This window comes from Neophocaena asiaeorientalis, unplaced genomic scaffold, assembly GCF_003031525.2.
Source record: "Neophocaena asiaeorientalis asiaeorientalis breed wild unplaced genomic scaffold, Neophocaena_asiaeorientalis_V1.1 scaffold150, whole genome shotgun sequence".
Classification (NCBI taxonomy): domain Eukaryota; kingdom Metazoa; phylum Chordata; class Mammalia; order Artiodactyla; family Phocoenidae; genus Neophocaena; species Neophocaena asiaeorientalis.
In genome coordinates, this window is record NW_020176571.1 from 23,385,485 (window position 1) to 23,410,444 (window position 24,960).

General features: G+C 39.9%; 1 protein-coding gene and 1 pseudogene across 1 annotated transcript in view; both read left to right on the top strand.

The window, feature by feature from the left end:
- Positions 1–24,960, top strand: part of FAR2 (fatty acyl-CoA reductase 2) — a 132,414-nt gene that overhangs the window by 72,551 nt on the left and 34,903 nt on the right. The window contains exon 2 of the mRNA XM_024733524.1: positions 9,471–9,699. Within this exon, the coding sequence (XP_024589292.1) occupies positions 9,511–9,699 (189 nt within the window). The 5' untranslated portion in view covers positions 9,471–9,510. The remainder of the gene's footprint in view (positions 1–9,470; positions 9,700–24,960) is intronic.
- Positions 592–4,381, top strand: LOC112391738 (uncharacterized; annotated as a pseudogene).

A 24,960-nucleotide genomic window follows, 5' to 3' on the forward strand; every position in this document is an offset into this window, starting at 1 on the left:
GTGGGTGGTGAATGTGTTAGGAGAAAATATAATAATTGTGATGTGCCAACTTGGTTGGGTCACAGAAATAAATTTGTGAAGGGAGCCCCAGCATCCTTGAAGAGCTCAGTAATCATTTTTCTCTGTAGGCCAGAACTTACAGTGGGAAATGGTGTAATAAATTGGGAAACCTAAATGCAATGAGGATTCCAGGGTGGCCGGGGACAGATAATGACCCTTAATTGCCAAAGTCAAGGTATCATGGTTAAAAGGACATAAATGACAGCAGAGTCAAAGTAGCACTCAGAAAAGTCTGACTTATAGAGACCTATGGCATTGACTGTTTCATCATGGTGTATGGGAAAGCTACTAAATTCTTACTTCATCTGTATAAGCAAAAAAGTTCTAAGTCAACTGAACAAAAGTCTAACTCGAATCAAAAAAAAAAAAAAAAAATAGTCATGGCCCCAACTGAATTCTCAGACTTGAGTCAGTTTACAGACCCAGAATGCCTTGAATGAAGGGAAGGGCAAGTCCCCTTGAGAAACGATCCCTCTATACTGCTAAAAATTTATACTGTTAATCTTTTCCCAGCCATCCCCAAAGGGACCTATGGTCTTTCCCAGGGTAACTGCACATTGGGGAAAAGGAAATAATGAGAGCTTTCAGGGACTACTGAACACTGGCTCTGAACTGACACTAATTCCAGGAAAACCAGAATGTCAGTCTGGTGACAAAATAGGAGCTTGTGGAGGTCAGGTGATCAATGGAGTTTTAGGTTAGGACCATCTCACAGTGGGCTCCGTAAGTCCCCAAACCCATTCTTTGATTATTTCTCCAGTTCAGGAATACATAATTGTAATGACATACTCAGCAGCTGGTAGAATCTCCAAATTGGTTCCCTGTCCTGTGGAGTGAGGGCTGTTATGGTGGGGAAGGTCAAGTGGGAACCACTACAACTGCCTCTACCCTGAAAAATAGTAAACCAAAAGAAATACCTCATTCCTGGAGGGACGGCAGAGATTAATGTCACCTTCAAGGACTTGAAAGATGCAGGGATAATGATTTCTACCACTGCTCATTCAACTTGCCTATTACAAAAAACAGATGGATTTTGAAGAATGACAGTGGATTATTGTAAGCTCAAAACAGTAGTGACTACAGTTGCAACTGCTTTACCAGATGTGGTTGCATTGCTTGAGAAAGTTTACACATTCTTTGGTGCCCAGTATGCAGCTGTTAAGCTAGCAAATGCTTTTTCCTCCATCCCTATTAATAAGACCACCAAAAGCAGTTTGCTTCTACCTGGCAAGGCCAGCAATACACCTTCACTATCCTACCTCAGGGGTATATCAACTCGCCAGCCCTACGCCATAATTTAGCTTGGAGGGATCTTGATCACCTTTCCCTACCACAGGATATCATAGTTGTCCATTACATTGATGACATTATGGTGATTGGATCCAGTGAGCAAGAAGTAGCAACAACTCTAGACTTACTGGTAAGACATTTGCATATCAGAGGGTGAGAAATAAATCCAACAAAAATTCAGGGACTTTCTATCTCAGTGAAATTTTAGGGGTCCAGTAGTGTGGGGCATGTTGAAAGATCCTTTCTAAGATGAAGAATAAGTTGTTGCATTTGGCCTCTCCTACAACCAAAAAAGTAACACAACACCTAGTTGGCCTCTTCAGATTTTGGAGGCAACATATTCCTGATTTGAGTATGTTACTCTGGTCCATCTAGTGAGTAATCCTAAAAGCTGCTCATTTTGAGTGGGGCCTACAACAAGAACAGGCTTTGCTGTAGGTCCAGGCTGCCATGCAAGTCTCTCTGCCTCTTGAGTCATATGATCCAGTAAATCTAATGGTGCTGGAAGTATCAGTGGCAGACATTTGTCGGTGGCTCTTTGGAGCTTTCAGCAGGCCTCTACTGGTGAGTCCCAGCACAGGCTCTTAGGATTTTAGAGCAAAGCCCTGCCATGCTCTGTTGGGTAACTGCTCTCCTTTAGAGAAACAGCATTAGGCCATGATGAGCTGGGTGTTATCTGCTCCATCAAACCATAAAGTTGGGCATGCACAGCAGCACTCCATCATCGAGTGGAGGTTGTATATAACTGACGAGGCCCAATCAGGCCCTGAACACACAAGTACGTTACATGAAGAAGTGGCCCAAATGCCCATGGTCCCCACTTTTGCTACACTACCTTTTCTTTCCCAACCTGCCCCTGTGGCCTCATGGGGAATTCCCTACAATCAGTTTACAGAAGAAGAGAACACTCTGGCCTGGCTTACAGATGATTCTCATGATGTACAGGCATCTTGCAAAGTGGACAGCTGCAGCACTAGAGCTCCTTTCTGGGACATCCCTGAAGGACAGTGGTGAAGGGAAATCCTCCTGGTGAGCGGAACTTCAGGCTGTGCACCTGGTTGTTCTCCTTGCTTAGAAGAAGTTGTCAGACATGCAGTTATCTACGGATTCATGGCCTATGGCCAATGGTATGTCTGGATGGTCAGGGACTTGGAAGGAACATGGCTGGAAAATTGATGACAAGGAAGTCTGGGGAGGAAGTATATGGAATGGGCAAAAGCCCAAAGATACTTCTGTCCCATATAAGTGCTCACTGAAGAGTAACCTCAGCAGGGGAAGATTTTAATATTCAAGTGGATAGGATGACCTATGCTGTGAATATCAGTCAGCCTCCCTCCCCAGCCATCCTATCATCACCCAGTGGGCTCGTGAAGCCATGGTGGCAGAGATAAAGGTTTATGTATTAGCTCAGCAACATGGACTTCTGCTCACCCACTGCCAACTTGGCTACTGCCATTACTGAGTGCCCTATTTGCCAGCCCAGAGACCAACACTGAATCCTTGAGATGGCACCATTTCAAAGGGTGATCAGCCAGGTACCTTGTGGCAAGCTGATTACAAGCATACTCAGAGATATTGCAGGTTCAGTTCCAGACCACCACAATAAAACAAATATTGGAATAAAGTGAGTCACATGAATATTTTGGTTTCCCAGTGCATCTAAAAGTTATGCTTACATTATACTGTAGGCTATTAAGTGTACAATAGCACTATATCTTTAAAAAAATGTACAAACATTACTTAAAAAATACTTTCCTGCTAAAAAATGCTAACCATCATCTGGCCTTCAGCAAGTCAATATTTTTACTGGTGGAGGGTCTTGCCTCCGTGTTGATGGCTGCTGACGGATCAGGGTGGTGATTGCTGAAGGCTGGGGTGGCCATGGCGGTTTCTTAAAATCAGACAACAGTGAAGTCTGCCACATCAATGGACTGTTCCTATCACAAATGATTTTTCTTTACTATGTAATACTGTTTGATAGCATTTTACACACAGAGCTTCTTTTTCTTTTTTTTAACATCTTTATTGGAGTATAATTGCTTTACAATCGTGTGTTAGTTTCTGCCTTATAACAAAGTAAATCAGCTATACATATATATATAACCCCATATCTCCTCCCTCTTGTGTCTCCCACCCTCCCTATCCCACCCCTCTAGGTGGTCACAAAGCACCGAGCTGATCTCCCTGTGCTATGTGGCTAAATCCCACTAGCTATCTATTTTACATTTGGTAGTATATATATGTTCATGCCACTCTCTCACTTCGTCCCAGCTTACCATTCCCCCTCCCCATGTCCTCAAGTCCATTCTCTACGTCTGCGTCTTTATTCCTGTCCTGCCCCTAGGTTGTTCTTTTTTTTTTTTTCTTTAGATTCCATATATATGTGGTAGCATACGGTATTTGTTTTTCTCTTTCTGTACATTGAACTGCTTCCATCATGGAAGGGGCAGTATCTTGTTCTTACTAGAATAGACACTTTGGATATGGATTTGTTTTCCTTACATGAAATGCTTCTGCCAAAACTATCATGAGTAGACTTATAGAATGCCTTGTACACCGTCATGGTATTCCACACTGTATTGCTTCTGCTTAAGGAACTCATTTCCCAATAAATGAAGTGTGGCAATAGGCCCGTGTTTGTAGAATTCAGTGGTCTCGCCATGTTCTCCATCCTGAAGCACCTGTATTGATAGAATGGTAGAATGTCCTTTTGAAGACTCATTTACAGTGCCAACAAGGTGGAAAAACCTCACGGGGCTGTGGTAAGGTTTCCCAGAGGGATGTATATGCTCTAAATCAGCATCCAACATGTGGTGCTGTTTCTCCCATAGCCAGGATTCACAGGTCCAGGAATCAAGGGGTTGAAACCAGAGTGTCACCACTCACCATTACCCTTAGTGGCCCATGAGCAAAATTTTTACTTCCTGTTCTCATGACCTTTTGCTCTACTGACCTTTTGCTCTACATGACCTTTTGCTTACTGGTCCTTATGTCCTTTTGCTCTATGATATCCACACCTAACAGGGTGTAGCACACAGTAGGCAGTCAATACACCTACTTAATCAATTATGATGAAGTGATGGATTTAGGTCATATCTTTCTCCATTTTCATTTCTGTTAAATTTGGAGTTTTTTATGAAGACTTACTAAGGAGCTAAGCAGAAGCAAACTAGGAGGAATGTGATGAGGTGATTGCTAAATTTTGTTTTCTTAAGCCAGCCCGGACTATCCCTCCCCAGCTGGGATGATTTCCAAATTGGTTTCTCTTGACCATGGAGCGTTGATAATTCAATTAGTGAGGCCTATGCCCCAACATCCCTGGACGTTATTATTCCTCCATCAAGAACTTAAAATTTCTCCCAGAAAAACTTTATATAAAAAGCCCACAGTGAAAGGTATCTAAGTTCATTGCTGAACTGCATAATTTGGTATATACTCAGGAAACCAAAGTAAAACGTAGAGCTCTCTGATGAAACCTTTTTTTTCACTAAGTACTTGACAAACAGATATGTGATTTATATATATGAAAGTTGGGATTAATAGTCTAATCTACAGCACAGAGACTAAAAGAAATTTGGTTAAATAAAAAGTGGGGAATCTTTATCTGGAGAAATCTTCCTGCATCTTCACTTTGAATTCTACCAAGATTCACCACATGTATAATTTGCTTGGGTAAACGTAGTTAATTATGAATGATTCAATATGGGTAAAATAAGATATGACAGTGGATTATATTTCTACTTAGCCTCACAAACAGATATTTAAGCTTTGAATCTTGACTTTTTAATAGGATGGACAGAATATTATAAACTGAGAATTTTTAAAAGTTCTAAACAGTGAGTCTCTGAAAAGGGAGGCAAGTTTTCCCCAAAAGCACATTGAGCAAAGTCTAGAAGCATTTGGTTTGTCACACCCTGCTGGGGAAAGAAGGATGTCATTACCATCGAGTGAATAGAGGCCAGGGTGCTGGTAAACACCGACATACATTGCCCTGGACAGTCCCTGCCACAAAGCTTTACCCATCCCAAAATGTTAATAGTGCCAAGACCACGAAACCTTCACAAAGTACGATTCCTGAGAGGTAAAGCACCTTTTTTCTTTTCTAAAAATGTTTTTCTCTCAAGGGCTACCAAGAAGTATGGATTGCCTACTTAAATGCTTGAATCTTAATTTTTTTATTTTCCAGAGGAGCCACCCAAAGAAGAATTAAAGTTCCCACATGCTTTACACCTGCAAGAAATGTATGCCTTGGCACAACTGTTGTGATTAAATTTTAACACCTGTTCTCTAGAAATTAGAACGGCCTCATTTCTAGAGAACAACAGGAGAGTGAACACTATCGAATTCCACTAATGACCATAGAAAACTGGCAATCTTAAGGAGAAAAGATGCTCCAGAATAGAAAGGAAGAATCTAAGCTGCATAAGGCCTGTTCACTACTAGTCCCAGTGCCTGGGTAGTGCCCAGCACACATAGACATTCATTAAAAATACATTGGCTGACTCTCACGGGTCCCATCTTTTTTTCCTTCAAGCCTCAGAGACCCTGCATTATACAGGATGGTTCAGAGATTGTCAAAGTAGTTTAGGCTTCTCACAGACCATATTAGGGGCATGAGGAATAGGAAACTGGGCTTTGCTCTCTGCATAAGTAATCTGAGACTTTATGAAAGGTAAGCCGTGATCCAGCCAGCTGTTCTAAACCTATTCTTCCTCCTAGAGTTGTATATCCTCCATTACTGAGTGTAAAATGATTTTAATTTTTGAAACAATTTAATTGTTCTAATGAATTATATTAAGGATTAACCATTCCTGGACCTTGCAAATCTATAACGTATAAAATGGGGTTTCCGGGGCCAAATTTCTTATGGGAGTTTCCGGGTCCAGGAACCAAGCCATGTCTTGAGAGTAGAAGCAAGAGTTTGACAAAACATCTCTGATGATGTTTTGATCTGAGGATGAGGACTTCTCTTTGACGTTTTCCAGAATCACTTGCCTTAATTAGAGTCCTGGCCACAACTCCCCTGCCACCTGCTCTTGACAATGGGTAGTGAATGCCAGGAGATACTGGCATATGTTTTGCTTTCCTCTCAGAGCACTCATTGTACTGTTCTGGTTTCTGTTGTGTTTGAGAAATACTTGGACTCCGGACAGAGCAGGCACATTCCATTCTTTGGGGACACTTTAAGCCTTCCTTTGTCCCACAAGAAATTGGCTCATTAGAGATATGTAACCTGCTCTCTAAACTTTTTCATCACACATTGCAAAATTATCTGGGACCAAAAAATCTGAAGAGTATCTTTGCAGTTCTAGAAAATATAACTCCAGGAAAGCATGTGTTATTACAAAACAAGCATCTGACATCTTCAGAACCAATGAGGTTGGGAAGTCACCCTATCCAAACTCAGTTTCCCATCTGTATTTTCCTGCTAACCATGCTCATTTATGCCTAATATTCTATTAAAGGAGGGTGGTGCCTAAACTTTTTGTTGTTGTTTTTGTTTTGTTTTTTGCGGTACGCGGGCCTCTCACTGTTGTGGCCTCTCCCGTTACGGAGCACAGGCTCCGGACGCGCAGGCTCAGTGGCCATGGCTCACGGGCCCAGCCGCTCCGCGGCATGTGGGATCTTCCCGGACCGGGGCACGAACCCGTGTCCCCTGCATCGGCAGGCGTACTCTCAACCACTGCGCCACCACGGAAGCCCCATTTTTATATATAAAGACGTTGGAAAGATTTACCATCGAGTAGAGTTGCATTTGGGGAAAACACTTTATTTGACTTGATGACAGTTATAAATCATCTCCTCATATTTCCAAAAGAGGGTATATAAAATGCATAAGACAGGACATTTAAAATAAAGCCTGTGTGCAGCAACAAAGACCCAACACAGCCAAAAATAAATAAATAAATAAACAAATTTATTTTAAAAAAAAAAATAAATAACTGTCAAAAGAAAAAGCCAGGGCTTCCCTGGTGGCGCAGTGGTTGAGAGTCCGCCTGCTGATGCAGGAGACACGGGTTCGTGCCTCGGTCCGGGAGGATCCCACATGCCGTGGAGCGGCTGGGCCCGTGAGCCATGGCCGCTGAGCCTGCGCGTCCAGAGCCTGTGCTCCGCAACGGGAGAGGCCACAACAGTGAGAGGCCCGCGTACTGCAAAAAAACAAAAAAAAAGAAAGAAAAAGCCAGAAACCGTTAAGACGAAAAATGTGGAACCAGTGACCATATGAATAGACAATACTATAGGTAAGTTATATTTTTAACGGTTTCACATGTATTCACTCACATAATCCTTACCACAGCACTATTAAGTGGATACTTTAGTTATCCCCCGTTTACTGATGAACAAACTGCAGCATTGAAAGATTAATAATTTGCCTGAGATTATAGACCTAGTAAGTGGTAGAACTGGTATTTGATTTCAGTCTTGCTTAGAATCTGAGTGCTAAACTAGGATACTGTACTGCCTTCCAAACTTGGTGACACCACTTTTCTGAGCTTCAAGGCAGGCAAAGCAAAAATAATCAATACTTTTCCCAAGTGCTAAATTCTTGAGAAAATCATTAGATAGATTGTAATGTGAGTAACATTATATAACATGACAAAACATATCTTTCATTGCTCTTTTGCACAAGGTCCAAATGTGTTCTTCAAAATAATATTTCTCACATCAATCCTTAATAAAAGGGATTTAAACAACCAATGAAAATAGCTAACAGTTGAAACCCATAGTACTTCCTAGCGTATAGCACGGATAATTGTGATTTGTGTCGTTGATCCCTGTTTTATTTACATTTGTAACAGTTGTACTTAACTTGTTTATGTATTTACTTATGTGTGTATCACTGGCCTCCTCTTCTAGAGTGGCAGCAAAGATCTGTTTGTCTTATTCAACCGTTTACCTTCAGAACTTAGCATAGAGTCTGGCATGGCAAGTGCGCAGAATTATTTGTTGAGTAAATCCATGAATGAATGAATCCTCCAAAGGCAAAGAGTTCTGCCCAAGAGCGTAGCCTCAAGATACTCAAAGTATAAATTATGACTATAATTTTAAACTATAAATTATAATTAATTTATACATCAGGACTTTGAAAAATCATTTTTTGTTAAGCAGTCACTGGAGTTGACTTGACTGGAGTGAAAAAGGCAGGGTGTTGGCTTTTTCACTTTTTTTTTTTTGTTCTTCTTTCAAGCTCTGATGTCAGGGCTGGTCCCTGGAGTTGTGTTCTGCAAGATCCACCCAAATCTGATCCACAAAGACAGCCAAAGACTTGCTGCAGGCAGCAAAGTCAGTGACAGAAAGGAAAGTCTGCTCCCACACTATGGCCTTGCCTCCTCCAAAGCTCCATGGCTTCCAATCAACAATCTTGAGGCCAGGCTTAAAGACAAAACACTTCATGTTGCATGGGGTGTTTTTTCTTGGAAGTCACAGCATCCAAGTGCTGCATCTGACTTTCCACCACTAGATCTGCTCTTGGAAATGATTTTCTCTGAATAAAACTGCAACTGAAATACTAATTACATCATAATTTTAAAAATTTGATCCTGTTCTAATCTTTGGTTTCACAGATTTGGGGCTATTCCCAACCTTATCGTTTACATTCTCATAACACTGAATTCTTTGTATTATTCCCCCATACAGCATCCCACACCACACGTTGGACCTTTGCTTTTGATCTTTCTTTGGCCTGGAATGCCCTTACCTCAGCCCTTATCTCTTTTCAAGTTTGACCGCAGGTGTCACCACCTATAGGGGCCTTCCTGAAATTTCCAGATCCTGCTATGCACCCTTCCTCTGTGCTTTCTTTGGTTTTAGCATTACCATATTATATTTCATGGTCTCTAGGTATCTTTCTCCTCCATCAGACTACAAGCAATTCCTTAAGAGCAGGAACCATGTCTTACTCATTTCTTGTCCACAGTTCCTGGCATAACGTCTAGCAGGGAGAGAAATCTCAGTAAATATTGATTGAAATGAATTGTGTTGCCAATAAACCATGATGCTATCACTCTGTCTGAACTTTTCCTGCATTCAAAGCTCCTGGAAATACCAGCAACATTTTAAATGACTGCATTTTAGCACTACTGAGAATGTAATCTTTTGTTATTTTTCTTTCTTTTCAGGAACCTCTTTCCGAAGCTATAAAAGACAAAGGGAAGAGCCATGTCCATGATCGCAGATTTCTATGGTGGCAAGTCCATTCTCATTACTGGGGCCACAGGCTTCTTGGGCAAAGTGTTGATGGAGAAGCTATTTCGCACCAGCCCAGACCTGAGAGTCATTTACATCCTTGTGAGGCCCAAGGCTGGCCAGACCCTGCAGCAGAGGGTTTTCCAGATCCTAAATAGTAAGGTATGCCTTATGGGAAGAGCCTTAGGGCATGGTGACTCATTACAATGTTCCCTTATAGCCCCAAACTGCAGGTGGGGGCCAGGATATCTGGGCATGTAGAGGAAAGGAGACAAAACAAGATAGCAAGGAGCAGCTCATGGAAATCTGTGGTGTTTTCCCATAAGAGGGGAAAGAGTGCTTAGACCCTGTCCAGAACAGGTGAGCAGGTAATCTATATTCTACAAATTACTGAGTAAGAATCAAAATGCTAAAGCTCGCAGAGTGGACTCGCCAGGCTTGAAATCTATCATGAGGTCATCCAAACGCTTCCCTAATTTTCATTTAAATTTAAGGTAGCTTTCCTCCAAATTTTTAGATAGCATATTGCATATTACATCATATCATATTATAAACAGATGTGATTACTAAGTAGCCATGTAGTAATACTTTCAGTTGTCTAAAAGCCACAAGTTGTATACTTTATCTATGATAACTTGATATCTCTATTATTCCATTATATTTCTATTATCCTGTAAGTTCTTCAAAGGGAAAATGAAACATATGTGTGAATGAGCATTTGGGTATCAAACTTTCTCACTCCCCTCCCCCCAAAATATGAATGTCATCTCATGTCTTAATTTATAAATTTGAAGGCTTTCATCTCAGACATATTATCAATCTTTTGTCACTTTATACCTCTTAGCCTCCAGCTTGCAATGTTTAGAATAATAACAACAATGACCTCCTAGGATTGCCATGGGAATTAATTTAAATGTACGTGTCTTGTTCATAGACTCCTTTGGAAAGTACAAGGTCACTTAGGGTTGGCAAAAAGAAGATTTAAATAAGACATTTTTTTTACAAAGTCTCCTTTCCAGTGTTTAGGCATGCTAACATCTAATGGAGTTGTGTATCTGATAGCACAGCACATTATAGACACCCCGTAAGCTTGATGATTACATTTTATCTTCTGGCACCAGCATGAGATTTTGGTATAAACCATCATCAGGAGAATCACAAAAGCCTCTCCTGTATCTCATAGCTTAACTCAGCAGTGGGACAAATAATAATAGCTGGCACTTACTGGGTACTTAGTACATGGCAGACACTATTCAAATGAGCCTTACCTCATTGATTTTTCAACAACCCTGTGAAGTAAGAATTAATATCCAAATTTTACAGATGGATAAATGAGACCAGAAGTGTTAACTTTCCAAAGGTCACCCAGTTAGTAAATGAGAGAGTCAGACTTCAGACACCCACCCCCCAAGTCTGGCTCTAAGGCAAGCACACTTGCCTATACCCTACACTGCCTGCATTGTAAGTAATGGTTCTTAAGAATAAGAAAAAAAAGGCTGATGTGGCATAAAACCAAAATTGAGAAGAAACTCTCAGATCCTTCTTCATACAGCTTGCTCAGTTATACATCCCTAATGGACTGTTTTCATCATGTAGGAGACATGCCTCTTTAGCTTTGTAGCCAGCTTATGAATTTCTAGATAAATATTTTGGCAGAGAGTCTTGAGGTCAGCATAATTTTCGCCTATAGTTATATTCAATGCATTGTATTTGATAACACAGCAATAATTCTTTTGGTATGGAAATCTTGATTATACTATAAATAACTTATTTGTGAAACTGGCTTGCAAATCTCTACCTGTTTCCACTATTGGGCTGTTTACAACTGTCAGCTGTTGACTTTTATAAACAGTGGTCCTTAAACTGTGGTCTCCCAACCAGCAGCATCAATATCACCTGGGAGCTATCTGTTGCTATCAGATGGTGCTTAAGAGCATGGGCTTCAGAGGTAGATTGACCTGGGTTTGAATCTTAGCACTGCTAATTATTAGCCATAGGACAGTGGGCAAGATACATACTCTACTGAACCTCAGTTTCCTTATCTGTAAAATGGGATAATAATATCTTGCTCACATACATTTATGGCAATCTTTGGATGAGGAGAGCTGGCTCTCCCTGAAGCTCTCTTCCAAGATCGATGAAACTTATTTTCTGGAAACCCTCAGCAAAATTTTCTTTACATCTCATCAGCCTGGGTTAGGTTATATATCAACTTCTGAACCAACCTCTGTGGCCTGAGGTATGCCATGTACTGATTTGTTCAGAAACTTCAGGTCTAAGCCAATCACTGGCCGCCTGGAAATTCTCAATAATCTTACAGAGAATCTTAAATTAAGGATATAATCAATCATAATTTAATTAATTATAGGGAGACCCAAGCTGACATATGGGTTAAAAAGGCAAAATAAAATTTCTCTGAGTTTTATTAATGTAAAATATAAAATAATCAGCTTTGTATTTTATCTAATCCAAAACATACCCATAAATTTGTCATCTCCAATGCAGAGGTAACTAAACTGGAGCTTGGTGGTATCTTAAAACCAAGAAAACTGCAGTCAGCAGCCATTTGCTAAATTCCTGGATGCTCAGGACTTTACATTTCTAGTCAGCAGCTGTCCTCCAGTTATAGTTTTAAAAATTCTTCTCCTGCTGGGAAAACTGGACAGCTACATGTAAAATAATGAAATTAGAACACTCCCGAACATCATACACAAAAATAAACTCAAAATGGATTAAAGACCTAAATGTAAGGCCAGACACTATAAAACTCTTAGGGGAAAACATAGGCAGCACACTCTATGACATAAATCACAGCAAGATCCTTTTTGACCCACCTCCTAGAGAAATGGAAATAAAAAGAAAAATAAACAAATGGGACCTAATGAAACTTAAAAGCTTTTGCACAGCAAAGAAAAGCATAAACTAGACAAAAAACAACCCTCAGAATGGGGGAAAATATTTGCAAATAAAGCAATTGACAAAGGATTAATCTCCAAAATTTACCAGCAGCTCATGTAGCTCAATATCAAAAAACAAACAACGCAATCCAAAAATGGTCAGAAGACCTAAATAGACATTTCTCCAAAGAAGATATACAGATGGCCAACAAATACATGAAAGGATGCTCAATATCACTAATCATTAGAGAAATGCAAATCAAAACTACAATGAGATATCACCTCACACCAGTCAGAATGGCCATCATCAAAAAATCTACAAACAATAAATGCTGGAAAGGGTGTGGAGAAAAGGGAACCCTCTTGCACTGTTGGTGGGAATGTAAATTGATACAGCCACTATGGAGAACAGTATGGAGGTTCCTTAAAAAACTAAAAATAGAACTACCATACGACCCAGCAATCCCACTACTGGCCATATACCCTGAGAAAACCATAATTCAAGAAGTCATGTACCACAATGTTCATCGCAGCTCTGTTTACAATAGCCAGGACATGGAAGCAACCTAAGTGTCCATTGACAGATGAATGGATAAAGAAGATGTAGCACATATATACAGTGGAGTATTACTCAGCCATAAAAGAAATGAAACTGAGTTGTTTGTAGTGAGGTGGATTGACCTAGAGTCTGTCATACAGAATGAAGTAAGGCAGAAGGAGAAAAACAAATACCGTATGCTAACACATATATATGGAATCTAAAAATAAATTTAAAAAATGGTTCTGAAGAACCTAGGGGCAGGACAGGAATAAAGATGCGGACGTAGAGAATGGACTTGAGGACATGGGGAGGGGGAAGGGTAAGCTGGGACGAAGTGAGAGTAGCATGGACATATATACACTACCAAATGTAAAACCGATAGCTAGTGGGAAGCAGCTGCATAGCACAGGGAGATCAGCTCGGTGATTTGTGACCACCTAGAGGCGTGGGATAGGGAGGGTGGGAGGTAGGCACAAGAGGGAGGGGATATGGGGATATATCTATATGTATAGCTGATTCACTTTGTTATACAGCAGAAACTAACATACCATTGTAAAGCAATTATACTCCAATAAAGATGTTTAAAAAAAAAAAAAAAGATAGCCCTAATAGAATCAAATCCAGCATACAAAATTAGCTTCATACAAGCAGTCAGTCTCACCTATCTTCCCCTTTGCTAAGCCTTCCTTCACATGGGTTCCTAAATTCAACCTCAGAATAAACAGTATTTTTCTTTTGTCATTAAAAATTTTTCCTTTTCATCAAAGAAATTTTGCCTTTACAGTAACACTATTGAAGATATGTTTAAATGAGTATTTTAAAAGGGAACAATTACTATAGCACCAAAATGCTCAAGACATTGAAATATAGACATTTCTTCTTTAGTCTCTATTTCTGGTTTTTGCAGCAAAGGGATTAATTATACTTCCATAAATTTTGACTTATGTGGTCAGATAGAAAGACAGGGCCTGGGCTTCTTCATAAAAAGAGAATGATATAGTTTAATATTTTTGCAACGTTTCCTTTAAAAGTGAAACTATTCCATATGAAGTCTAGCTTTCCTCGATTTGGTTAGAATTTAGAGGGAAACGGTGCAAGTCAGTTATTCCAAACATGTAGGTCCCCACAACCAACTGTCCAACACAGGGTTATACTTAAAGGAATATACCCAGACATCTTTGGTTTCATAGTAATTCTGTCTGCTTTGATGCTTTCCTAATTTCAGATTCAGTGAGAAGAGTCTCAGGTTTGTCAAATAATACACCATTTGCTCAAAAGTATTTGATTTGCTGAAACCAATAACACATTTATTATCCCAATTTTTTCCCTTTAATTTTTTAAACTAAAGCCTTTTTGTTATTTCCTTCGTGTGTTCCCACTGTGTCTTCCACATCTGACACAGTGCTTGACACTTTGTAGGTAATCAACCAAATTTGTTCAATAAACAAGTTTAATGTACTCCAGTTCTTTAAGCCAGTCTTTACTTCTGTTGTATGACCACTCTCACCCTAGGTTCTTACTCAGAAGAGCTTTCCTGTTTGGGTTAGAGTTTCTTCTGGAAGGCCTCTGATTCTACAAATATTTATTAAATATCTTATATGAATCAAGATCCAGTCTAGATTCTGCCATTGAACTTTATTTTGACATGACAGAGTGATTTAAATGCCTCCAAGCCTTATTCCTAAGAAGGGTCTGGTATTACTTTTAGTCGGTACTTGCCTCCTGTCACACAAAACAATGCATGAATTCTAATCCACCTTAAGTAATACAGTGTGCTTGAAGGTAGATTAATGGTATCAGGTATAGGAGGCTTGGAAACTTTCTTTAAAACATAATGAATAAAAATGTTACCAGTTTGCCTTTGATTCCCACTGTGTCCCCAGGAAATATGATCAAGAGAACATCTGTTCTATTGATATCTATCTATCAAAATTCGTTCATCAGCTTCATTCCTTTCCTTTCACGGTATGGACAGCAGCTACCTCTCACTTCCTCTTTCCATGCCTTCAGAGAGAGACAATTAAGTAGGAAATGCTTTGGAAAGAAGGTTATTTTTAATCCTTTGGCCACATAGAATTGGGACTCAAGAATCAGAACAGAGGATCAATTTCCTCACATATGCTAAGATCCTTAAGTATGTTCAGACCACTTAAAGGAACATATCAATTGAGGGAAATGTATCTGAATTAATGGCAGATCCTTGAGGACATTCTCACAAAGATAATTAAGGTGGCACTCTAAGAAAACAACCAGAGACATACATAAATAATGTGCAAATATATTTATTGAACATGTTTACTTTTAACGTTAAGTAAAAAAACCACTGTCTTTTGTAGTGAACAGCCAGAACAATAATCTTTTTCCAAAAGAATTTTCTAAATGCAATTACAATGAAGATGTTTTATTTTTATAGTGGGAGAAAAAGCCCACTTTTTAAGATAGTAAATAAATAAGGCAGCAAAGCAATCACGAATTTCCAAAATTATGTCATCAGATATAAGTTGTTTACTTTTAGTTTAGAAACTTTATCAGAATTAAGTAGTTTGACTGAAGTGAGAGAGTAGCATTGACATATATACACTACTAAATGTAAAATAGATAGCTAGTGGGAAGCAGCTGCATAGCACAGGGAGATCAGCTAGGTGCTTTGTGACCACCTAGAGGGGTGGGATAGGGACGGTGGGAGGGAGACGCAAGAGGGAGGAAATATGGGGTATAAGTATACATATAGCCGATTCACTGTGTTATACAGCAGAAACTAATGCAACATTGTAAAGCAATTATACTCCAATAAAGATGTTAAAAAAATAAAATAAAAGTAAGACTCAAAAAAAAAAAAGAAAGAAATATGATTCTAAGTCTATAAAATCGTTTTTAAGAAAACTCTCCTAATTTCTTTCACAAAATCTGAGAAGTTTCTACGGAGAATAAGCCAAATTTCCCATGTTGACATGTGAACATGCTAACCGCAGACCCACTTGTGGTTCCCCAGGCATCCCAAGCTGACTGCTTGGTCTCTTATTATGAAAAATGTGCTCATTTAAGTATGAACCAACAAGCTTTCCAGGTAGCAGAAACAATTTTCAGTGGTGAAATTGATATTTATTTTGCTATCTAAAATGCGGCTTTGCTTAAAGACATGATTCTTCCCCATGACAAGAGATAATTAGTTACAAATAAATCATTCAGTTATGAAGCTCAAAGTGTTGACAGCATTTTGAGACTCTTCAGTGCTTTAAAGATGTGTTCCTTTTTACAACAGTCATGTCCTATTTATATCCATTTAGGTTCTTAAGTTGGTCATAATCTACTCTGAATAACTCTTTAAGAAAACATCAAGAAGACAATATCCATACCTGAAAAATAAAACCACAAGTAGTTGAATTTATATTGAGTGAGGTAGTTAATTAAGAGTGAGATCAGAATCTAAAAAAAAAAAAAAATTCATTGAGAGAATACCAGAAATGGTTAGGCATTCCCTCTTAAACTAGAGTAATCAGGTAAGGAAAGGGTTACAATGAGATTGTGCTGGGTTTAGAATGCAGCATCTGAGAAGACCAGGCAAAATTCAAGGCTTCCAGGGAGGGACCATCCTGTATGATGTCACCCGGAAGCAGATTTATAAACAAAGGCAGAGCTTGGCAGGTTGCACTGGATATTTTAAGTCAACTTCTCTGGAAAAATGTGAATTACTCAATAAGCTCTCAGCTGCTCCTGAGATAAATCAACTTTGAAATACCCGGGAGAGTTTGGGGTAATGAATCATGCAGGGTCACACACGGGGCCCTCAGTTCATAGAACTGATTAGATTTAAGACAATAGAAGATAGCAACATTTTATGAAATAGTTTGTTGAATCATTTTGCAAGACTATCACTGTTTGGTAGTTTTTAGAAGACATTAGATCCCTAAGAGGAAAAATAATGCGTTTAAACAAATTAACTTTCAACTAAGTAACACCGGCAAAGAAAAGGCCAACACTTTGACATCACTGGAGTATTAAGAAGCACCCAACAGAAAAGTTATTCATTTTATGTAAAAGTTCATTGTTAATTTTCATACACTCTTTTTTTTTCTTTCTTTTTTTGCGGTACGCGGGCCTCTCACCGTTGTGGCCCCTCCCGTCGCAGAGCACAGGCTCCGGACGCGCAGGCTCAGCAGCCATGGCTCACGGGCCCAGCCGCTCCGTGGCATGTAGGATCCTCCCAGACCGGGGCACAAACCCGTGTTCCCTGCATTGACAGGCGGACTCTCAACCACTGCGCCACCAGGGAAGCCCTTCATAGACTCTTTTATAAGGAAGAAAAGCATTTTCATGTTTGGTTCAGGCTACCCTGTGTAAAAGCTGCTTGTCCACAACTTCCAAAAAAAGATGAATTTCTGATTGATATTAATAATTCTGTTAAATCTCCATATAAGGCAAAGGCAATTAGAACCAGAAGTTTGTATTTTAAATTCCCAAAGTCAGTTTTGTTCCATTACCACTTTTTACTTTTCCTAAGAAACTAATGATCCCACAGAAAAGCAAGAGGCTTTTATAAACTTGAGACAACTTGAGGGACTATTGCCAGGAATTAAAATTTCCCATGATTAACAAACACACTTTTGAAAGAGTATAACTGATTCTCAGTTTGACAGATACTCAACTCAGATTAGTTGAAGCATGTTAAGCCTCTCCCCTATGGGCCATTTCCTTCCTTTTAAGAAAAAAAAAAAACAAAAAAAAAAAACTTTTAAAATTGATTTTGTCCTAGGGATATTCTTTAAGGTCCCAGAAACAGAAACAGTTTATTTCTCAATCTCTTGTTTTCTTTTACAGTACCATTCACTAGTTAATTCAATCCCTGGCATGATTTCACATGTCCAACTTCTTTCCTTCTTTTTAAATTTCTTCCAATCACATCAAGTCTTTTTCTCAAAAGCTTCACATTGCCTGTACTGATTTCCTTCAAAAACGTCACCAAACCACAGGATTCAACATGACTCTTGTCAACTAATTGGCACTCGCCACTGGCACTTGCCAGCTCCCTCTACACGGATTAAATCATGTGCTGCTGCAGCTGCTGACTTTCAACACCTGCCTGAAAGGTGTTCAGGGTGGAGAGCTGAAATGAGGCTCTCTGTGCTCTGGGAAAAACTGGCAGAACAGGTCTTCAGATAGTTAGATATTTTCAGGAGTTGATTTTATGAGCCCAATTCTTGTATCTCCTCATATCTAGAAAAACACTAAAATCCTTTATGGTGACATCTGTTCCTCATGACCAGCAGAAACCTTCTACAAAAAATATGTGCTTGAAGGGGAGCTTCAAGATGGCAGAAGAGTAAGATGCAGATATCACCTTCCTCCCCACAAATACATCAGAATTACATCTACATGTGGAACAACTCCTACAGAACACCAACTGAGGGCTGGCAGAAGACCTCAGACGTCCCAAAAGGCAAGAAACTCCCCAAGTACCTGGGTAGGGCAAAAGAAAAGAATAAACAGAGACAAAAGAATAGGGATGGGACCTGCACCACTGGGAGGGAGCTGTGAAGGAGGAAAGGTTTCCACACACTAGAAGCCCCTTCGCGGGCGGAGACCATGGGTGGCAGACGGGGTAAGCTTCGGAGCCACGAAGGATAATGCAGCAATGAGGGTGTGGAGGGCAAAGCGGAGAGATTCCTGCACAGAGGATCGGTGCCGACCAGCACTCACCAGCCCGAGAGGCTTGTCTACTCACCCGCCGGGGCGGGCGGGGTTGGGAGCTGAGGCTCAGGCTTCGGAGGTCAGATCCCAGGGAGAGGACTGGAATTGGCTGTGTGAACACAGCCTGACGCGGGCTAGTGCACCACAGCTAGCCGGGAGGGAGTCCAGGAAAAAGTCTGGACCTGCCGAAGAGGCAAGAGACTTTTTCTTGCCTCTGTTTCCTGGTGCTCGAGGAGAGCGGATTAAGAGTGCTGCTTAAAGGAGCTCCAAAGACGGGCGTGAGCCACGGCTATCAGCGTGACCCCAGAGATGGGCATGAGACACTAAGCCTGCTGCTGCTGCCACCAAGAAGCCTGTGTGTGAGCACAGATCACTGTCCACACCTCCCCTCCCGGGAGCCTGTGCAGCCCACCACTGCCAGGGTCCTGTGATCCAGGGACAACTTCCCCGGGAGAATGCACGGTGAGCCTCAGGCTGCTGCAACATCTCACCAGCCTCTGCCACCACAGGCTCACCCCACACACCGTACCCCACCAGCCCCTGGCCTGAATAAGCCAGAGCCCCCGAATCAGCTGCTCCTTTAACCCTGTCCTGTATGAGTGAAGAATAGATGCCCTCAGGTGATCTACATGCAGACGTGGGGCTAAATCCAAAGCTGAACCCTGGGAGCTGTGTGAACAAAGAAGAGAAAGGGAAATCTCTCCCAGCAGCCTCAGGAGCAGTGGATTAAATCTCCACAATCAACCTGATATACCCTTTATCTCTGGAATACCTGAATAGACAACGGATCATCCCAAATTCAGGAGGTGGACGTTGGGAACAATGATATATATATATTTTTTCTTTTCCCCTTTTTCTCTTTTTGTGAGTGTGTATGTGTACAATTCTGTGTGTGATTTTGTCTGTATTGCTTTGCTTTTACCATTTGTTCTAGGGTTCTCTCTGTCCTTTTTTTTTTTCTTTGTTTTTTTAGTATAATTTTTAGTGCTTGTTATCATTGGTGTATTTGTTTTTTGGTTTGGTTGCTCTCTTCTTTCATTCTTTTTTTTTTAATTACTTAAAAAATTTTTTTAATAATTATTTTTTATATTAATAACTTTATCTATTTTATTTTATCTTCTTCTTTCTTTCTTTCTTTTTCTCCCTTTTATTGTGCACCATGTGGATGACAGGCTGTTGGTGCTCCAGCCAGGTGTCAGGTGTCCTGTATGAGTGAAGAATAGATGCCCTCAGGTGATCTACATGCAGACGTGGGGCTAAATCCAAAGCTGAACCCTGGGAGCTGTGTGAACAAAGAAGAGAAAGGGAAATCTCTCCCAGCAGCCTCAGGAGCAGTGGATTAAATCTCCACAATCAACCTGATATACCCTTTATCTCTGGAATACCTGAATAGACAACGGATCATCCCAAATTCAGGAGGTGGACGTTGGGAACAATGATATATATATATTTTTTCTTTTCCCCTTTTTCTCTTTTTGTGAGTGTGTATGTGTACAATTCTGTGTGTGATTTTGTCTGTATTGCTTTGCTTTTACCATTTGTTCTAGGGTTCTCTCTGTTCTTTTTTTTTTCTTTGTTTTTTTAGTATAATTTTTAGTGCTTGTTATCATTGGTGTATTTGTTTTTTGGTTTGGTTGCTCTCTTCTTTCATTCTTTTTTTTTTAATTACTTAAAAAATTTTTTTAATAATTATTTTTTATATTAATAACTTTATCTATTTTATTTTATCTTCTTCTTTCTTTCTTTCTTTTTCTCCCTTTTATTGTGCACCATGTGGATGACAGGCTGTTGGTGCTCCAGCCAGGTGTCAGGTCTGTGCCTCTGAAGTGGGAGAGCCAAGTTCAGGACATTGGTCCACATGACCAGTATCATGTCCACAAGACCAATATTATGTGGTCCAGCTCCACATAATATCAAACGGCGAAAATCTCCAGTGATCTCCATCTCAATGCCAAGACCCAGCTCCACTCAACGACCAGCAAGCTACAGTGCTGGACACCCTATGCCAAACAATTAGCAAGACAGGAGCACATTCCCACCCATTAGCAGAGAGGCTGCCTAAAATCATAATAAGGCCACAGATACCCCAAAACACACCACCAGACATGGACCTGCCCACCAGAAAGACAAGGTCCAGCCTCATCCACCAAAACACAGGCACTAGTCCCCTCCACCAGGAAGCCTACAAAACCCACTGAACCAACCATAGCCACTGGGGACACCAAAAAACAATGGGAACTATGAACCTGCACCCTGCGAAAAGGAGACCCCAAACACAGTAAGTTAAGCAAAATGAGAACACAGAAAAACACACAGCAGGTGAAGGAGCAAGGTAAAAACCCACCAGACCAAACAACTGAAGACGAAATAGGCAGTCTAACTGAAAAGGAATTCAGAATAATGACAGTAAAGATGATCCAAAGTCTTTGAAATAGAATGGAGAAAATACGAGAAACATTTAACAAGGACCTAGAAGAACTAAAGACCAAAGAAACAGTGATAAACAACACAATAAATGAAATTACAAATTCTCTAGAAGGGATCAATAGCAGAATAAGTGAGGCAGAAGAACAGATAAGTAATCTGGAAGATAAAATAGTGGAAATTCTGCACAGCAGAATAAAGAGAAAGAAATAATAAAGAAATTTGCACAGCAGAATAAAGAAAAAAATGGAAAGAACTGAGGCCAGTCTCAGAGACCTCTGAGACAACATTAAATGTACCAACATTCGAATTATAGGGGTCCCAGAAGAAGAAGAAAAAAAACAAAGGGACAGAGAAAATATTAGAAGAGATTATAGTTTAAAACTTCCCTAATATGGGAAAGGAAATAGTTAATCAAGTCCAGGAAGCACAGAGAGTCCCATACAGGATAAATCCAAGGAGAAACATGCCAAGACACATATTAATCAAACTATCAAAAACTAAATACAAAGAAAAAATTTTAAAAACAGCAAGGGAAAGACAACAAATAGCACACAAGGGAATCCCCATAAGGTTAAGAGCCGATCTTTCAGCAGAATCTCTCCAAGCTCGAAGGGAGTGGCAGGACATATTTACAGTGATGAATGGGAAAAACCTACAACCAAGATTACTCTACCCAGCAAGGATCGCATTCACATTTGACAGAGAAATTTAAACCTTTACAGACAAGCAAAAGCTAAGAGAATTCAGCACCATGAAACCAGCTTTACAACAAATGCTAAAGGAACTTCTCTAGGCAGGAAGACAAGGGAAGGAAAAGGCCTACAATAACAAACTGAAAACGATTAAGAAAATGGTAATAGGAACATACATATCAATAATTACCTTAAATGAAAATGGATTAAATGCTCCAAACAAAAGACATAGACTGGCTGAATGGATACAAAAACAAGACCTGTATATATGCTATCTACAAGAGACCCACTTCAGACCTAGGGACACATACAGAATGAAAGTGAGGGGATGGAAAAAGATATTCCTTACAAATGGAAACCAAAAGAAAGCTGGAGTAGCAATTCTCATATCAGACAAAATAGACTTTAAAACAGACTGTTACAAGAGACAAAGAAGGACATTACATAATCAAGGGATAGATCCAAGAAGAAGATATAACAATTGTAAATATTTATGCACCCAACATAGGAGCACCTCAATACATAAGGCAAATACCGACAACCATAAAATGGGAAATCGACAGTAACACATTCATAGTAGGGGACTTTAACACCCCACTTTCACCAATGGACAGATCATCCAAAATGAAAATAAATAAGGACACACAAGCTTTTAATGATACATTAAACAAGATGGACTTAATTGATATGTATAGGACATTCCATCCAAAAACATCAGAATACACTTTCTTCTCAAGTGCTCATGGAACATTCTCCAGGATAGATCATATCTTGGGTCAGAAATCAAGCCTTGGTAAATTTAAGAAAATTGAAATCATATCAAGTGTCTTTTCCGACCACAGTGCTGTAAGACTAGATATCAATTACAGGAAAAAAACTGTTAAAAATACAAACACCTGGAGGCTAAACAATAAACTGCTTAATAACCAAGAGATCACTCAAGAAATCAAAGAGGAAATCAAAAAATACCTAGAAGCAAATAACAATGAAAACACAACAACCCCAAACCCATGGGATGCAGCAAAAGCAGTTCTAAAAGGGAAGTTTATAGCAATACAGTCCTACCTTAAGAAACAAGAAACATCTCAAATAAACAACTTAACCTTACACCTAAAGCAATCAGAAAAAGAAGAACAAAAAAACCCAAAGTTAGCAGAAGGAAAGAAATAATAAATATCACATCAGAAATGAAGGAAATGATAGCAAAGATCAATAAAACTAAAGGCTGGTTCTTTGAGAAGATAAACAAAATTGATAAACCATTAGCCAGACTCACCAAGAAAAAGAGGAGAAGACTCTAATCAATAGAATTAGAAATGAAAAAGGAGAAGTAGCAACTGACACTGCAGAAATACAAAGGATCATGAGAGATTACTACAAGTAACTCTATGCCAATAAAATGTACAGCCTGAAAGAAATGGACAAATTCTTAGAAATGCACAGCCTTCCAAGACACAAGGGATTAATCTCCAATATTTACCAGTAGCTCATGCAGCTCAATATCAGGAGAACAAAAGGCTCAATCCAAAAATGGGCAGAAGACCTGGTGGACAGTTCTCCAAAGAAGATAAACCAATTGCCAACAAACACATGAAAGGATGCTCAACATCACTGATCATTAGAGAATTTCAAATCAAAACTACAATGAGATATCATCTCACACTGGTCAGAATGGCCATCATCAAAAAATCTACAAACAGTAAATGCTGGAGAGGGTATGGAGAAAGGGGATCCCTCTTGCACTGTTGATGACACTGTAAATTGATGCAGCCACTGGGGAAAACCTTATGGAGGTTCCTTGAAAATGTACAAATGGAACTACCATGCAACCCAGCAATCCCACTGCTGGGCATATACCCTGACAAAACCATAATTCAAAAAGAGTCATGTACCACAGTGTTCATTTCAGCTCTATTTACAATAGCCAGGACATGGAAGCTATTGTGTCTATTGACAGATGAATGGATAAAGAAGGTGTGGCACATATATACAATGCAATATTACTCAGCCATAAAAAGAAACGAAATTGAGTTTTTTGTGGTGAGGTGGATGGACCTGGAGTCTGTCATGCAGAGTGAAGTAAGTCAGAGAGAGAAAGATAAATACCGTATGCTGACACATATATATGGAATCTAAAAAACAAATAAAAAATGGTCATGAGCAAGCTAGGGGCAAGACAGGAATAAAGACGCAGACCTACTAGAGGTGGACTTGAGGATACAGGGAGGGGGAAGGGTAAGCTGGGACAGAATGAGAGAGTGGCATGGACATATATACACTACCAAACGTAAAATAATAAAAAATGGTCATGAGGAAGCTAGGGGCAAGACAGGAATAAAGACGCAGACCTACTAGAGGTGGACTTGAGGATACAGGGAGGGGGAAGGGTAAGCTGGGACAGAATGAGAGAGTGGCATGGACATATATACACTACCAAACGTAAAATAGCTAGTGGGAAGGAGCCACATAGCACAGGGAGATCAGCTTAGTGCTTTGTGACCACCTAGAGAGGTGGGATAGGGAGGGTGGGAGGGAGGGAGACGCAAGAGGAAAGAGATATGGGAACATATGTACATGTATAACTGATTCACTTTGTTTTAAAGCAGAAACTAACACACCATTGTAAAGCAATTATACTCCAATAAAGATGTTTTAAAAAAATATATGTGCTTGATTGCATGTACTCCCCCTTCACCGAAATCACATATATACTGAACTTCCCCCCTACCTCTTTGCAGCAGTTTGTCAGAACTATCTGTGGTGCTGTCTACTGGACTGGAGTCCTCATTTTGCCCCAAATAAAACTTAACTCGCAGCTCTCACTGTGTATTTTTTTGTTAAGTCGACACTCTGGAATATATTCGGTTTTCAGAGGTATCAGGATCACATGGTATAATCAGAAACCTTGGGATGACGCACAAATACACACATAGCTGTCTGATTAGCAGCTTTTGCAAATGGAGTATTTCTGCGGAAGCAGAAAGGAAGTTTTCCTATTATTAGAAACATACTAAGTGGTAGCCACTATGCTAGGCATCTGACTTTTATTACCCTATTTAATCCTCACAAAACTCTGTGGTATGCCTTATTGCTACCTCACAGATGAGAAATTACTCCAAGAAAGTTGTCACCTATCCAAGGAAGTACCAAGGTAGTGAAAAAGCAGACTGTAAATGCA